Raw genomic sequence first — 18,100 nt, forward strand, 5'->3', positions numbered from 1 at the left:
AATCAAACAGTCGGAAAATGCTTTGTAAGCCTCTAAAAATGGTTCGCACACCAAACTTGCACACCTAAATACACTCGAAAATGTAGGCAGATGATGGCAATTAATTGCGAACCCCCCGTATTCAATGGGTCAGGTCAAGTGGGTGGGTGGAAATTGGGAAAACAGAAGTGAGAAATGCTGACAGCCACGAAAAATGTTGTAGTTGGCCTATTAAAAGTCAGCAGAATATGAGAAATACAGCAAATGGGAAGCAAAAAAAAAAAAAAGAACAGAATAAAACAATTTACAATTTATTATTTATAATTTCGGCGAATTTCGAGCGCTTGCCAAAAATAAAATTCGATATCGGTCCATTCATGCATGGCGCAATAAAGAGGTGTAAGCAAATAAAAGATACAGCACACTCGCTGCGGAAAAATAGTTTATAGTCTAAATATTTTGGCTAGTTGCCTGCTCAAACGCATTTTTATTTAATTTGCATTTATTTTTAACCCGATATCATTTGGTTGCTAACGCCTAGAGTTTGCGTTTGCGTTTGGCCATTGGATTTGTGTGCTAATTGACCAAGTCAACTTGTATGGCAATTCGGATTTATATTGTCTGGGGTTCATTGCCTCGACATGCCAAGTAATCATTTATTTCGCACCGCCTCGACTTGTAGCAATCAAAATGCCAAATTATATTAGCCATAAAACCCCGAGGCGTAGAAGCAGGGGAGCGTTCTGATTTTATTACCGACACTCACAAAAATTGTGCTACAATTAATATTTTATTGCTTATCATCTGTAATAAAATGTATATTTCTTAACGAGGGTATTACTCAAATGAAATGCACATAGAACTATTCAAATTTCACTAGTATCGTCCTCATTAACCAAATTTTTATTTATATGGAGACCAACTTTTGTTTCAGTGCCTAACTGTTTTGTTTCTCTGAGCCTATATATGTATGTATATTGCGGTAATTATTTTTTAGCCCACAAATGTCAAAGCTGAAAGCCAGCACAGCAGAAACATCAAAAAACAGCTAATATTATAACGTTGTTGCCAGAGTAATTTCTCAAAACCCCTCTACCGTAATCTTCATTCTTACCCTCTGGATTCCCCTTGATTTTCGCCTTCTTTTTGTAACACAATTACGTTCAAAAAATTAGCATACCTAGTTTTACCTAGTTTCCCCCCATGGAAAGCCATGAATCCCATTTTATATTAGATTGTCCGCTAATATATTGCATTTTAATACATTATGGAGCACCCAAATATATTCGATTAGCTTCCGTAGTTATCAAAGTACAAAGTACATTTCGTAAGTGGCACCTTTAGAGCCATGATTTTGACCACAGCTGTATACACATACATTTTATGGCCATTTGTGGCTAGCTGTTCTTTTGACTGTCTGTTGGTGGGTCCAACCGGGTGGTTCTGCTCCGTTGACCGACAGCATAGTGGTTGGCTAAAAAGGGCGGGAAAGCGGGAGGGGGGCGGAAAATGGAAGTTGGTCGGTTCGCCCAGTTGGTTGCGCTTTGATTGCTTTGTGTCGTTCTCTGGGGCCAAATGGCTGAACCGAACTGTGCTGAGTTCAGTCGAGTTGAGTGACTGCCACACCGCCGGAATCCCCAAGTAATATCCCCCGCTTCTTGGAGTGTGTGCATTACGTAGGAAATTAGTTTTAATCCACTTCCTCGATTGCTCCACTGCCGTCTTGGCCATGTTTTTATGATGCCACTTTATGCGGCTGCCTCGTCCTTTAAAAATTGCTTCATAAATAAATAAGCAAGCATCAAGGACTTTCGGCCAAGGATACTCGCCTTCTCCGTCAATTAGTCTGTCACGTTCAGGTTGTACATCATTTGGAAATCTCTTTCTTCACTTGACGCCATCTCCTTGCCATAATTACTTGGGTTTATGGCCCCTCGTTTTACCCCAATTAAATGTTAAGTAACCCCAAAAGGTCGTTAAACTTGTGGTACAGATTATTTGCCTCCGAAATCGTTAGGAAACTTGTTACCAACTTCCATATCGAGAAATATCCATCTGCCATTTTTTGTGGCGCGTAATTATGAGCTATTTACATACCTGGAATGACAAAACAAAAAGAAATTGGATTAGCACCGAAAAATAAACACAATTAGCATATATAGTAATTAACATATGACTGCTTTGTTAGCTACGATTGTATATAACAACGAGGAAAAATTATCAAGATCATGGCACCCACGATTTCATAGCTTACAAAGTTCAAAAGGTCATCTCAAAGAAAATCTAATTTTAGATTGTTGAATTAGACCCTTTTGATACAATATGTACAAAAATTTTACAACATTTCTATATGGAATTTTGTAATTCTATAACCAACAATTACTGAGAAAGTTATCGCGAAACGATCTACTTGCCTATCGATCAATCATTGATCTCAGTGCAGTTTTTTTCCCTCTTTCTCCCCTGGAAATTGTTCCCACATTAATGTGAAATAATTTTGCCCATCAATCCCAAACACTGGTCCAATAAAGAGCAGGTAGCTAAACACCAGCAAAGGGAAGAACAAAAAGAGGTTCTTTTAACAGCGAATGATGTGAAGTATCCTCAAAAGTGAGGCAAATTACCTTTTTAGATGCGCTTTCAGCAGCATCGGTCAATTGCCTTCCACAGACTGGAAAAGAGAGGGAGAGAGGGTATCTGTATCTGCATATGTATCTGTATCTGTGTGCGTATTTGTTTGAGGGAACCTGCGAAGGTGGTCCAGTAAACATAACCTCACCTCATTGCAGGTTTATCTGTCAATCTCTCGCTGGCTCAGCCCCATCTGACCATCTCGCTCTCTCCCGCGTTACCTATGCAAACACAATGACAGATACACACACACACATACGCGTCTATAGAATTAAGAAGAGACAAGGAAGAAGCAGAAGCAAGAACAATGAGAATATATCTCAGGTTGTGTGTGACGACAACTAATGGATGAGCTTTGCTCCCGCTCTGCCTCCCTCTCTTGCGCCTCTTCGCTCTTTCGCTCTCTTTTCGGCGCCCCCTCACTTCGCCCCCCTCGCTGGCATTTTGTTGTTGGCGATTGGCGAAATTCAGTTTGGAATTTCGTTTCCAAGCAAAGTGCAATATGCAGAGCGAGTAGAGTGGAATGCATCACACGTACGCGCTCACAGATACATTCGCACACATTGAAGGCGCCCGGAAGTTAACAGATACAGATTAATTGCACTTGCTCCATTAAGAAATCTGAACTTTTCATTTTGATTGCAAAACGTAAATAAAAGATTGTTTTTTCGTGTTATTCTACTTCTGACTTCATAAACGGCTTCATTTGTAAATTAATAATTATTCTGAATCGAAGCAAGACAGGTTTTCCAAAAATCGGAAACCAATTGATCGATCTTCATTTAAAAGCAATTACTGCGTTGGTTTTGCAAATTGAAATTGTTTAGGCTGTGATGAGTGGCTAAATAAAGTTAGTATTTACCACCCATGGTGTTGCAATTTCCAATCTGCACTCACTTCATCTCCTGGCCACCCATATAGACATTCCCAAACTATAACTTTTCCGCCATCCGAACCATTTCATACAACTCGATGGTTCCACTAGCCATCCATCCATCTTCAATTTTGGCAAGTGAAGAACGAGCAACGAAAAGAAGGCTAAAACAGAATCAATCGACTGATGGAGTGGGCAAATGTGTGTGCATGCGTTTGTTAGATACATTCTTACAACAGGTAATACGATGGTTGCCCGGTTGCCTGGCACAAATGCTTCAAAATAACCCGGCTCAAAGGAACTCGAACTGAAGTGAAGAGCGTTGGTAAGTGGCTGGCCAATTTCTACTGCTGCTGCAGTTTTTGCAGCTGTCCAGCAGAAGAACCAAAAACTAGATGGGATATGGATGCTACCTGTACTGCCAGAACAACAAAACAGCGTGTGTTATCCTTCTAGGCATACAGCTGTCTTCAACAGAATAGATCTTAAGCGACAGATTAGCAATGTATTATTACCCTAAAATATTGAAAAGAATAACAAATCAATATATTCACAAAAAATACCAAAGTTATTGGTGACAATTTAAACACGGACCGTAAAAGTTTTATTTGTTTGATATCATATGTACTAGAGATTATTGCCAACTATCTTGACCACAACTGTGGTTCAGTGTGTGTGGTGGACAGACCATGTTTGACCCTCTGTCAATAAGCTCCGTGTTTCGTTTTCGTTCCATCTCCAACTCCTACTCCTACTCCACGTTCAACTCCGCGCTCCTTGTTGCTGGCTCTTTGTTTGGTTCATTGTTCCTGATTGAACTGCCTTTGGATTAGCAGAAGTTAGTTGTGCGGACTGCGAGATGCCGATATGGCCGGCAGGTATTCTTTAGATTACATGCAACTACTGCGAACGACGGCAGATGCTTTTGTTCGTTTTCCAGTTATGGACTCACTATCCACACTATCCTCACTCTTGTTGCCATCATTATCGACCATTACACGCTCCGGCTGCAGCTGCCAGATTCTTATTATTTAGCTATTTTTGGTTCGGATTATCCGGCGGTAATTAGCAGAACCTTTAGGGGTAATTGATTGATTACTGAACGAACCGACAGAGCGGAACGGGGGGAATTCGGTCTGCCAAGCGGATTAAGTAAGCCATAGATCAAGCAAACAATAATCACACCCAAGAATACAAAGGGGAGAGACACTCTTCGCACCCAGTGACCTCAAAAGAAATCGTTTTCAGGCATGAGTGCCCGCCCAATCAACACCCCATCAAAATGTATTCATGGAACTCAGCTCTTGCAAGAGGAAGTAAAGTGGAACATCTCCTATTTCATCAATGAAAAGTGACACCAAGTTGACAATAATTGGATTATGAAACAAACTGTTGCTGCTCAAAAGAACATTCGAGTTGGGGCAGTACGATAAAAAAAAGGAAAATAACTGAAACTGAATGTCGGAAAACCAACCATTCATGCATATCAACATCGTTTATAACAGCATGAGGACTCTAGCTCTTGGGCAAATGCAAATGCCCCTGGGAATGAACGGGTGGCTGGGGCAGTTCTGGTGCATTGGAAAGTGGTTTGAGTCATGGTAGCTATTCACTTTCAAAGTCAGGCCACTCCAACCAGAAGCCACCCAGCAGCAGTACCCATTCCACATCCCCTTCCTATCCCAACCCGTAATATGCAAAGTTTTCTTCAACATTGCACACAAAGTTAAGCTCCACTTTTGCTGGCCAACAACATTAAGGTCATTGTATCTCATACCCCCACTTGGAACTGGGTCAACTTCCATGGCAGTGGTCCCCCTGTTCGTGCCGCTTTCGATTTTGTTGCAATTCGGACACTAACCCTTTCCCTCCTTGAGCACGCGATCGCAATTAACCGGCATTTAGTAACTCAGAAGCTCTTCTGCCACCACAAAACTACATTTCTATGGATACACCAGGAATAAAACGCAGAGCTTGCCTTTGAAAACGTACTTATAGAAATACTTATCAATTACACGTGCAATTAAACTATATAATTTCTAATCCTTCGTATGTCATTTACTAACTTCAATTTGTATTAGTAACATTTGTTGCCTTTGTATCCAGGCCACTTTTCCCATCAACCATCTTGTGCTTCCAAATGTATTTCGCGGCTGAAAAAGTCCATAACTGGCTTCAACGATCCGGACACTTGTGCAAATGTTTACCCGCTGAATTCACAATGAGGCATTCGAGGGAGTGAACCAAACCCGGTGCAGAACCCAAACGATTCGGATCCGAAAACCCAGCCAAGGGGCATGGAAATAACCAAGCGTAGCGGAAGGCGAAAAGCAAACTTGAGTTCGGTTTTATCATAATAACTGGCGGCCGACATAATGCTCAAACATGCATTAAAATATTTATGTGTACTTGTGTGCGCAAACTGTGCGTTTCATTATTTTAAGGCTGTTGTTGCTAATCGAGGTGGTAAGCGGTAATTAATTGTACATTTCAGCATTATTTGTGGTGATATAAAAATGCAAAATATATTGGAATATAATAAAAATATAACAGTGAAATATGTGTTTCTAATTTATAAAATTCGTTATCCGACCAAAAAACTCAGCGCGTGTCAAAAATTTGGGTAGAAATGCACACAATTATCTAAATCCCCACATATAAATTAGAAAATTCGTTTGCTCTTAGCTCGAATATAACTAAATTAGATACACTGCATTTCCCCCACCGCTTTTTGCGGAGAAATGCATGAGCTGGCAGAACCCCAAGTTGAACATTCAAAGACCATTAACCCATTAACAACCAGGGGATTCCCCGCTCCCGTGGAATCGGCCAATGTGAATGCGAATGTCAAGTGGCATTGTACAATGCACAAATGCACAAATGCACAAATGCAAAATGCAGAGTGCACACATGAGCGATCCCCCGATGAAACTGGATGACATGCAAAATGCATCCGCTGGAGTGCAGTAAGATGCCCGGGGCTTCCCCTTTTTCGTCCCGATTTCGATTTGGAGAGCTCGTCAGGCGGTAAAATTTTGTTAATAATGCAACTTGGCTGAGCATCGGAAATGCATGCTGATGTTTTGTGTGCGTGTGGATGGGGTGTGTGTTTGTACTTTTGGCCAAACTTTGTCAGCCGGGAAACAAGTCGAGCCAATAACACTGCCTCATAAACTGGAGTCGAAACAGGGAAAAGGCTGTAATGGCAACTGTTATTTTATGTTCAATACAATGCAGACGGAATATATTGTAAAAGGGATGAGATGGTAAAAATCTGCTAATCTCACTTGACAACCCGATTTTGTTTGGCGGCATATGTTTAGCAACCTTTGGGGTTGTTCTTTTGAAAGCCGTTTGTTTATATGTATCTGCATGGGCTGCAGCCATTTGAATTAATCCTGCTCTTCACGCAACATAATTGGGATTTTCATTACTTTTTTGCGCGCTGTAACTTATATTTTATATACACTATACAGATTTTTGTATAATTATATGGTTCATTGATTTTTTACGATATGTAGGTGGTAGGAACGTAATTAGGATCTTTATGAGGTGGACTTTTGCAGGTGCAATTAAATCCCGAATTTTTCCATTAATAACAAATAAATACACAATTCCCTGAGCTCTCTCTCTCTCTTTTCCTCTTGCTCGCTCTCTCTCTATCACTATCCTTTCTCACTCTTTTTCTCTAATATAGAGAACTTGTGCGGTTGATTGCAACGTTGCCAGACTTCACAGGCAAACGTCGAAAATTAATTATGGCTCCCCAAACACACACACAAAACAACAAAAACAACAGCAGGGGAGGGGGGATGGAAGTGGGCGGGGGTGGGAATGGAAATAAACAACATCCAACATATGCAGAGTGCAGACAGGACGACGACGTCGACGACGACGAGGATGAGAACGAGAATGAGAATGAGCACGAGGATGAAGCGGAAGTGGGGACGGACGTGTGGAGCAACCAGAAGGTTCAAAAGTTGGGAGTTTGCGCGGCAGCCGCAAAAAACCTGTACACAAATTATCTATAATAAAAATGCAAAACTTTCCACACGCACACAATACAGATGCATACACAAACACACACAAAAACATACATTGAAAAAAGGGTTGAAGAAGCAGCGACATGTCGAAAATCAAAAACCTCTCGACTCTCCAGAGAGCCAAAAAACACGCACAGCAAGCAGCAATAACAACAAGCGGAGAAACAAACGGGATAAATGACAGATGAAACGCACGCGGAGAGGAAAGGACCTCTTGCATGTGAGCGTGTATGTGTGTGTGTGTGTGCTCGTCCTGCGAACGAAGGTGAGCAACGAGTTCTGGTCTGGAATTGGGATTTAGTTTGGATTTGTGTTCCCCCTGCCGGCTCCATTCCACCTCCATTGTTCGTCCGCTGCTGCAGATCAAACCGGAATAACCCCTAATGAAAACAGCATAGCACAGCACGGACGAATAACAACAATTGTTACCGAATCGATTGGAGGGGAGTGAGTGGACAACTCATGCACGGAAAACAACATTGGCGGTTGGGAAATTAGAGACCCAAAGTTGATTTAATTCCACACTTTATTATTGTGCTTGAGGGTACACTTAAATGAAACTTTCCTGATTAATGGATCCATTTAAACATGAAATGTATAGCTCAGTTCCTGAAAATTTGCAAGTTCCTAAACAGCTATCCCTAATTGTGCGGTGCCCGTCCAACTGGCGGAAAGCATTCGCATATCCGTCGCCGCCATATTAGACATTCGGGGGTCTGAAATAATTTATGCCTGCCCCAGCCTGTGTCTGACCCCCATTCTGTGTTGGCCCCCATTCTGCTCAGTTCAGTCACTGGCAACCGGCAGTGGGGATTCCGGGCTGGGATGATACATGGACAGCATCGGAAATTGGTCGATTAGGCGGGGGAAATATTTCAAATGTTCTACAACAATGAACGACATGAAGCCGGCGACTTGCTGAGCAGTGTTGGTAAACGCAATTAGGGAGTGGATAAGTATTGCCTACAACTTTGCGCTACGTATATATTTATTAATTTCTAATCATTTTCATAAATTAAATATTAAGTGAAATATAATGGCATCAAATAAGTATTTAAAAATAATTTTTACTTAAACTTAAGCACATTAGAAGTACCATTTGAATACTTTATTTATTGAGTTAAGCTAATAATATTGTACCACAAGAAATTCTTCTTTTGTTTGGTGTGTGTTGAGAATTTTCCGTTTTCCCAGGGGAAATTGACTTTGCCACGAGACTTCATCTGCTGGCTGGCCCGCTCACATTCACAGACTCATTCGCATGCCCATTGTTATTGGCGCTAATTCCGACGTGCTCCCAAAAACAATTTCCTGAGAGCGCACTCGCGATTGTCGACGTCGTCGTTTCCACATCGTCTTTTGGCCACTTCGACTCGCCCCGATTTTTTAATAGATAGATACACATCGCACAGCCACAGCCACAGCCAGCGACGCGATTAACCCCCAAAAAGAAGTGTCAACTTTTAACTCAACCGCCAAATGGCCAACCCCAAGGACTCGCCGCATTTTCGGGAATAATTTGATTATCTTGTCGCATTTTCCCCCAATTCAAAAAGCTGCTTTCACCATCAAAGCGAATATATAATAAATATAATAGTTGTTCTCCATAATTACTAAACAACATCTTTACAATATGCAAATGATATTTATAAGGTGGTGTAATGTGTTTTTGTAGTTATAGAATAAGTTTCCCTTTCATAAAAATATACACATATATTATTATTCATGCGCAGCACCAGGAATCTCCATTGTTATTAATTTAGCTGTACAACCATCGTTATTAACCCCGCAAAAAAGTGTCAACCTCCAGAAAAACAGAAAAGGAAAAGCCACAAGGATTCGTGTAATTTGCTGCTGCAAAAGTCTCGACGCTAGATGAGAAAACTTTACCAGCTTTTCGAGAAATCAAAGCAATTTCATTAGGGGAAAAGCGTAGAAACCGAGAGTGCGAGTGGGCCCAAAGTACTGGGCGAGCGAGAGGAGAGTTAATAGCCCGGTGCGTTGCTTTGGCAACTTTTGACAACTTTTTGCTGCTTCTTAGTGCGCCGAGAAGGCGGTCGAGACCCTTTTGTGCGCCAAGATTAATGATGTGACTCGAGGATGACGATGTTTGGCACTGCGTGTGGGGGTTTCTGGAGTCCTGCCATCAGGAGTCCGCCTGCTTTATGCTAATCAAATTTCCATTCCCCAGCATTGTTCTTGGCCCCGTTTGCCACTCGTCGTAAGTCATTGCACAAAAGCGAAAAAGCCAAGAGCAATTAGGCGCTACAAAGCAACAATTGCACTGATAACAACTTCAGTTCGCAGAGAAAATGCTCAAATATCGTCGGGGAGAAGAAGGGACGTGTGTCGCTCCGATGATAAGCAAAATACCATTTATAACTAGTGTAAAATCCCGAGCACGAGGAATCAGTTCTAGTTAAGCTCTTCATAGCAAAAATAATAGCCCTTTCAGCCAAGTACACATACAAATTACTTTGTATACAAGTGACTTTAATGAGTCATAGAAATTCGGGCTGAGTCATTATTTTTCATCATTATTTGGCTTATGCAATTACCTTGTAAATGATACATTTCTTTAATAAATTATCCAACATCTACGGTATTTGCACTTGAAAAAGGCAACAAGTTACTGCTTATCAGTAAGTAAATCCCACATAAACATGTCGACATTATTATGAAATATAATGAAAAAAAAAGTTTCAAATACAATCTGAGCAATAACCTTGATAAGGTTTCATTTTGTTTATTGATTAATAAATAATGCCGACCAAAGTTGTCGTCGCAATAATAATTAAACAATGTGAAAATTCAAATAAGCGTCGATTCTAATGGCGCCTAATGGCCCGGAAAATCGATTTCACCTTAAACAGAACTTAATGACTCTTTGTCACGCGTCAACGCGAAGAAGACACCGCGAAAATCGGGGCAATAACAAAACAAATCGAATTAGATTGGTTGCAACGCCTCCACCAAATGAATGCCAAGGGTGTATTCCCTCGATCTGCTTTCTAAACCGAGTTTAAAGCCAAATTCCAGAGCGTTATGCCCCCGGTCGCAATAATAACAATCCATCAACCGGTAGGTGGAAAACATTTCCAGTGTAAAGAGTGCCAACACGTCTTTGTATAACCCCCATCGTATCGCATGTAAACAGTGTAAATATCGATAACGTTCCCGGTACTGCGTGAAAATAGGGTCAGTGCAGATTAGGAAATCGCAGCAAGACGAGCACTATAGTTAAAAAAAGCCCGTTGTCACTTTTGTATAGCTATTCTTAGTCCTTAACCAATTACAACAGTTGCGTTTCACAGAAAGAAATTAAGTCTTTGACCAGTTCTAATGCAAACTACTATCATATAGTAAACGTATTCCAAACAAACGCTGTGTGTTATCATTATTTAAAATGTCATATCTTATCACGTATTTTTGCTATAGTTTACAAGTTGAAATAAAGAAACAGGCTTGTTACATTTAATTTAAGTGGAAACGGAAGTCATTGGGAATAACATAGATCATTATCGAGTTGGTTTAGCCCGACGCAAACCGGTTATCAACTGCCATAGGCAATCACGCGAAATTCTATACACCAATTAAGCATGGCAGTACAGTAGATTTTGTGTTCTATGCCTTATTTATTTGGCTGTGGCTATAGTTTCTGGCAATACCCTGCAATTGTTGTAAATGCACTTGCAGCGGAATAGCCACGCTTATTCATTCAATTTGCTGGCACGTTTTGCATTACACACGACAACCCTGACCTACAAAGTGGCAAATAATAAAAAAAATCAAGCAAACGCGACTGCTGGCCCCTGTTTTTGTTGCCTTGCATCGAAAATTGTTTGTGCCGTTTGGCTCTGGCGCTTGAGCAGAGTTTACATTGAATGTTATAAATAAATTAAAGGAACACAGCGTGGGAGTGTGTGTTAGCATCGGTATGCGACTGTGTATGTCTGTGCGGAGGGGCCGGACAGTCTGAGTTCCCAAGCGATGCACGGCTTGCATTCAACATTCATCGCTAATTGCAGCTGATAAGTGGACAGCATTCCTCATCGCCAAGCAGCTACGTCTAAGCCCAATACTATCGTTGTTTTTGTGCCTGCATTGCAGTGCAAATGGGGAAATTAAATTCTCTTCCAACACTAAATCTAAAAGATTATCACAAAAATATTTGTAGATCTATCTTAATAAAGCTATCTTAATAGAGCTGATTAGTTTTATATGATATAGAAAGTATAGCTAGATTAAAATTATATATAGTAGCTTTTCCCATTTCCTGCTAAATTTATTTTGCAAAGTTTACTTTGAATCATTCATGAATATAGAAAAAGTTAAAAAACACTTTGCTATGCATTTTGGGCCAAACTTTTGAACTTCCGATAAGTGCTTCAAACAAAACAGACCGAATTTCAAGCGTCTGGCTTTTACCATGGAATTATTCGGCCATAATACTAATTGCCCTGGCGAAAACAAAGCACAAACAAACAAACCAAAGTTGGTGATTTTGTGATCTGCTGCTTTCTTCCCAGACACAAACACACACACTCGCACACACAGTGCATAAAGGCTATGGCTATATGAAGCACATTTACATCTGCTTAAGACAGTGACAGATACTTTCTCTTTTCCCCGCTCGAGAGTGATGAAACTCGGGTTAAAAATAGAATGGCGAGCGAGTGGAGAGCGGACAATCGCCTCTTGCATTCATTTATAGTTTTCAGTGATGTAGTTTTTTGATGAAAACTCATAATTGCGCTGGTTTTTGTCACTGTACAATGGCCAAATTGTTGGAGTGTCGGAGGTGTTTACAAAGTTCAAGTGTTTGGGAGCAGCTGCGCAGCCAGCGTTTATTTTTAGCCCGAAAGAGCAGCGAGAGCGAAGCAGCGAGAAGAGCGGCAAAGAGAGCGTGCGCAAGTGCATTTTTAAAATCAGAATCGGATGCTGCATGCTCTCGCTCTCGCTCTCAGAAAGCGTGATTACGAGTTTGGTTTTTTCTATTCGTAGTTTTTTCCTAATGTGTTTGTGATTGGCATTTTCTCACCTGGTCGATCCAATGACTGTCTGCGACTCATTGGCAAAAGATTTGTGCTGCTCTTCTGTTGTGTGGTGTTTTTTTCAGGGGGGTTTTAAAGACAATAACGTCGGCGAATGCAAATTATGCCAATTTTGATTGATTCATTGGTTAATTTGTTGCTGCTGTTGCTGCTGGTTGTTGGTTCCTTTTGGCTATTGCTTTTGCTTATTTCCTTTTGCCGCGCTGCTTCTTACTCAATTCTATACACTCAACACACACACACGCGGGCATCTTTCGAATTTCATTTCACACGCGACTGTTGACTTTCTTTTTGCCCCCTCTCTCACTCTTGCACGCTCTTTCTTTTTCTCACTCTCTGAGAACACGACAGATGTTGTTGTTGGGGGGGCCTTTTTTTAATTTGAGGTGTTGCTGCTTCTGCTTCTATTGCAATTTGTGACGTGCTGTTGTGATTTGTTTGTTGCTGGCTTGTTGTTTGAAAAATGCTTTTTCGACAACATACATATGGGGAGCACACACACACTAACTCGCCAGCAGCCAGCACACACAAACACACACGCACGCACACACTTACGCTCGCGCGTCACGTCAATGAACGCAGCAGCACGTAGTTGTTGTTTTCGTCACTGATTCTCGCCTTCTACGCACATTTTGCTTTCTAATCGAAGCACTTGATCGACAACTGCTCATCAGAGCCTTGTTTATTTACATTGCAGCACGGGGCTGGTGCACTTTCCGCGATTTTATGCGATTTTCTTTCGATTCGCACGGCCGTACAACGAGCGCCGCCGCCGCAAACAAAGGGAAATGGTGAATGCTAGAGCTGGAAGAGAAGCCGATGGTTAGTCGATACTATCGATGTATCCAGAAAACTGGCAGCATCGATGTTTGCCTTGCAGCCATCGATTGTTTTCACTCCGAAATTATGGTTTTCTTCAAGAATTCATTGTTAATTAATAGAAGCGTTACTTTTGGAACAGTCCGGAAAACTTTTAGTGATTTAGAAAAATTTAAGCGCGTTGTTTACGATAAGCTGAAAACTAGGGTTGACACCTGTCTGCGCAGAAATAATTCTGGTTGTAAATAAACACCGATAAACGGCAATAACGTAACGAAATCAGGTAGGTAAGGAACTATATTTTACTACTTTAACAAGTAAGAATATAAAGATAACCGTACAACTTTTCGCACCAAAAACTATACATTTATAACAGAACATGAAATAGCAAACGATATTTTGAAATACGGAACTGAATATATCGCGCACATATGACAACCCTGAAAACAATGCAGACCAGACATTAGGTCGGGGACGTGTGCTAGAGCGAGATGTCGGCTAGTACTGCTTTCATCTCTTTCGCGCACGAAGAGGTAGAGAAGAAAAAAAGCAAAACGAACTGGACAAACTAGCGAACTTCACAAAACCCTTGACAAGACAACTTCGAATTATGTGTCATTTCTCCTTGATTTTTATTACCGCGGTTGGGCGATGTATCTCTTAATGTTCGATTAATAACATTTCCGCAGATTTCCCGCACTTTTGCTGCACTCCGAACTGTTGTGCTATCGACTGCCCGAAATCGATTGGTCGATTTGGCGATAAGACCTTCGGGCGATATTTTACCAACACTGGTCGATGGGCAACTATCGTATCGTATCGCCTAATTACAAAAAAATAAATATAAATGAAGTGAAGCGGACGCAGCAACAAAAACAAAGAGATTGCTACGATCAAAATGCTACGGGTAAGTGACCTGATCGGCGATGAAAACGCATATAGATTTCAGTATGCACCTATATCTTCCTGTACGGCAGGCAATCGGGAAACGGGACAGGGACATCTTCGAGGAGGTTTGGCCGGACAAAAGGCGAATAGTTTTGAAGCTGCTGCGCCAGGATACGGTGTCGCAGCGCGAATGGCAGGACCTCTTCTTCGGTGTTCACTTCGTGTGCCTGTGGGACGAGAAGGGCGCGGCCAAGATCTACGACTGCCTGCAGCAGGACATCGTTGAGTTCATCGTCCAGGCCCAAAGCCAGGTGCAAGCGCAACGGGGCGAGCAGGCCCTTCTGGCCACCTACATCGTGGAGTGGCGCAAGTTCTTTACACAGTCCAACTACCTGCCGCTACCCTTCCGCCAGTTGGAGCAGTCACCCCAGGTGAAGCCCTCGTCCAGTGGCAGCAGCTCCTCCGCATCTGTTTCCGCCTCGGGAGCGAGTACGAGTGCCGCTGCGGCGGCAGCAGCCTCTTCTTGCAGCGGCCAGGCTGGGAAGTCAGGAGGTTCCACCTCAGCCACAGCTGGAGCCTCCACATCAGCCGCCGCTGCTGCAGCCTCCACATCCGCCTCCACAAGCTCAGCAGCTGCAGCCGCAGCAGCTTCCGGCAGTGGGAGCACCAGCAGCAGCACCTCTACCTCCAAGAAAAACCCCACGGAGGACAGTCCTGTACGAAAACTTATGCTGGACTCCTGGAACAAGCACATCTTTCACGACATCAAGCATCGCCTGCAGGAGTCGGCCATGAAGATTGTGCACGCCGAGCGGAACGGCGATGCCTACGATGCCCAGCTAGTGGTAGGCGTGCGCGAGAGCTACGTGAATCTCTCCTCGAATGCAGAGGACAAACTTGAGATCTACAGGGAGAACTTCGAGATGGCGTACCTTAAGGCCACGGCCGAGTTCTATCGCCTAAAATCCGCAGAGCAACAGCAGGAGAACGGAGTGCTGGCCTACATGAAATACGCCGACTCCAAGTTGCGTGAGGAGGAGGTCAGGGCCAAGCGTTATCTGGAGCCCAGCAGCTTTAGTATACTCACTTACACGCTGGTAAAGGTGCTTATAGTGGATCACCTGAACTCGATCATTGCCGAGTGTCCGGCTTTGATCAGGGACTATGAAACGGAGCGATTGAATCTTATGTTTCGCCTGATGGATCGGGTGATGCATGGCGTGGGCGTGGAGGCCATGATGGGTGACCTGCAGCGGCACATCATGTCTGCCGGTCTGGCCGATATGCTTTCTGCTTCGGAAGTGATCACTCAGGACTCGGAAAAGTACGTTGAGCGGCTACTCGAGCTGTTTAACAAGTTCAGCGACCTGGTACGCAACGCCTTCAACGACGATCCCCGCTTCCTCACTGCCCGCGACATTGCTTTTAAGACGGTAGTTAACGACACCAGCGTGTTCAAGATGGAGCTGCCCACGAGTATCGCCAATCGGGGTGTGAAATACACAGCACCGGAGAGCAAGTGCCCGGAACTACTGGCCAATTACTGCGACATGCTGCTGCGCCGAACCCCGCTCAGCAAGCGCCTCACCAGCGAACAGATTGACGCCCGTCTGCGCGATGTCCTGTTGGTCCTCAAGTACGTCAACAACAAGGACGTCTTTATGCGCTATCACAAAGTTCATTTGACGAGGCGGTAAGTTGATTTCTTAATGCAATAATTGAAGCGATTACTTTCTTTAAAAAAACCGCATACGGAAAAGTAAATATGATTTATTTGATTGGAAGGTTACTCAACTCAGACAATATTCTGAAAAGTTCCCGTTCATTGATAAAATTTTCTTGTTCCCTTCAATTACAGCTTGATTTTGGGCACCAGTGCGGACAGCGAGAAGGAGGAGGACATTGTCGAGTGGTTGCGAGAGGTGGGCATGCCGGCGGACTACGTGAATCGGCTGGCGCGCATGTTCCAGGACATAAAGGTGGGTTCTACCAGAAAGATGTTCGGAACATGTTTATTCATTACCCCCTTACATATACAGGTCAGCGAAGATTTAAATACTCAATTCCGCACCTCGATAAGTCGGCACGATGCTATCAACATTAAAATACTCAACGCGGGTGCCTGGGCCCGCTGCTCGGAGCGTGTCTCGGTCTCACTGCCCATCGAGCTCGAGGACTATATCCCAGATGTGGAGGAGTTCTACAAGAAGAAGCATTCCGGCCGTAAGCTGCAGTGGTACCATCACATGAGCAATGGCACTATTACCTTTGTGAATAACTTCGGGCGCTACGATTTGGATGTGACCACTTTCCAGATGGCCGTCTTGTTTGCCTGGAATCAGCGCCAGCACGACAAAATATCCTACGAGAATCTCCGCCTGGCCACAGAACTACCAGGTTAGGATTGCATATTTCCTTTACGTTTTGATGCTAAATATTTGTTTACTTTTAAGATCCCGAACTGAGGAGAACGTTGTGGTCGCTGGTAGCGTTCCCCAAGATAAAGAAACAGATCCTGCTCATGGAACCGGCGGCCATCAGTTCGCCCAAGGACTTTGCCGAGAACACAATGTTCTATATTAATCAGGAGTTTGCCATTGTCAAGAATGGCAAGTCTCAGCGCCGTGGAAAGGTAATTACTCATGATACCTCTGTTATAGACAGTCCATAACCAAATTTCACTCCCACAGCTTAATCTCATTGGGCGTCTGCAATTGAGCACGGAGCGCTCGCAGCAGGAGGACAATCAGTCCATTGTGCAACTGCGGATTCTGCGCACACAAGAGGCCATTATCAAAATCATGAAAGTGCGCAAGCGGATGAACAACGCAGCGCTGCAGGTTTGTTGTACAATAGCTAATTATGCCGTTCAAGGGACTTAACATAATATTTTCCACAGGGTGAACTCATCGATATATTGAAGAACATGTTCCTGCCGTCCAAGAAGATGATCAAGGAACAGCTGGAGTGGCTGATCGAGAACAAGTATATGAGGCGGGACGACGATGATATCAACATGTTTATTTATGTAGCCTAAGAAGCTGCTCCTGATCCCGGCTCTAGTCTCAAGTCCCGTCTATGCAGTCATTCCCATTTCCATTCCCTCACATGCTACTCAAAAACTATCGCTGCTGCGATTTTAATCTCAACGCCGACGTGCTCAAAGCACGCGCCCTTTTTCTGTCTACGGAATTGGATAATTGTATTATATGGAAACGTGATCCGCTACTGACATTGCGTCCTCAGAGCATTTAAAAGACCCACACTCCAATCGGCAGCCGTTTCTCGTGTCCACGTCCTGTATTCATATATGTATTTGTATTTGTGAAACTTTGTATTTTTATATTGGCCCACTGGCTGCTCTGCGTAGCTCTAGGTATTATGTTTTGTGCGCTACTTGCACCCTGGAAATTCCACGCCCACGCCCACGCCCTGCCCCCGAGTAATATCGATCGATAGCGTTAATCTACTCAACCTGCTGTTTTCTATGTGTGTAGTTCTCCCTTGTTTGTTTCCGTTGCCTGGTCTTCTGTTGATTCTTGGGTACTTTGCAATGTTCCACGTGAGACTCACACGTCTACTGAAGATTGATGGGGAAGCAAATTCTTCGTCTCCGGTCGCTCCCAGCATGGAATGCCTAATCACACACAAACACTCACTCACACGGGATCGCTAAACTATAACTAAAATAGCAATACTTTATGTTTAAGTTAATGAATAAACTTGGTTCTACACATAATGAAAGCGAATCTAATGCAGTTTCATTCTTTTTTGGTTATAGTAACTGAAATGCAACCGAGAAAAGGATTTCA

At 43.0% G+C, this 18,100-nt stretch overlaps 2 protein-coding genes across 2 annotated transcripts in view; one reads left to right on the top strand and one right to left on the bottom strand.

Moving 5' to 3' along the window:
* LOC6538099 overlaps window positions 1-14,146 on the bottom strand; it is a 44,896-nt gene extending 30,750 nt beyond the window's left edge. Inside the window, exons 1-2 of the mRNA XM_002098597.3 lie at window positions 14,040-14,146; window positions 12,569-13,385 (exon numbers count right to left, since the gene is read on the bottom strand). Of these exons, the coding sequence (XP_002098633.3) occupies window positions 12,569-12,599 (31 nt within the window). The 5' untranslated portion in view covers window positions 12,600-13,385; window positions 14,040-14,146. The remainder of the gene's footprint in view (window positions 1-12,568; window positions 13,386-14,039) is intronic.
* A 15-nt stretch (window positions 14,147-14,161) lies between these two features.
* LOC6538100 (cullin-5) lies at window positions 14,162-18,037 on the top strand. Its single transcript, XM_002098598.3, has 7 exons — window positions 14,162-14,307; window positions 14,378-15,981; window positions 16,147-16,267; window positions 16,328-16,685; window positions 16,742-16,920; window positions 16,979-17,128; window positions 17,188-18,037. Exons 1-7 carry the CDS (start codon window positions 14,299-14,301, stop codon window positions 17,323-17,325), a joined length of 2,559 nt encoding a protein of 852 aa, XP_002098634.1. The 5' UTR covers window positions 14,162-14,298; the 3' UTR covers window positions 17,326-18,037.
* The last annotated feature ends 63 nt before the right edge of the window (window positions 18,038-18,100 follow it).

This window comes from Drosophila yakuba, chromosome 3R (assembly GCF_016746365.2).
Source record: "Drosophila yakuba strain Tai18E2 chromosome 3R, Prin_Dyak_Tai18E2_2.1, whole genome shotgun sequence".
Taxonomy (NCBI): domain Eukaryota; kingdom Metazoa; phylum Arthropoda; class Insecta; order Diptera; family Drosophilidae; genus Drosophila; species Drosophila yakuba.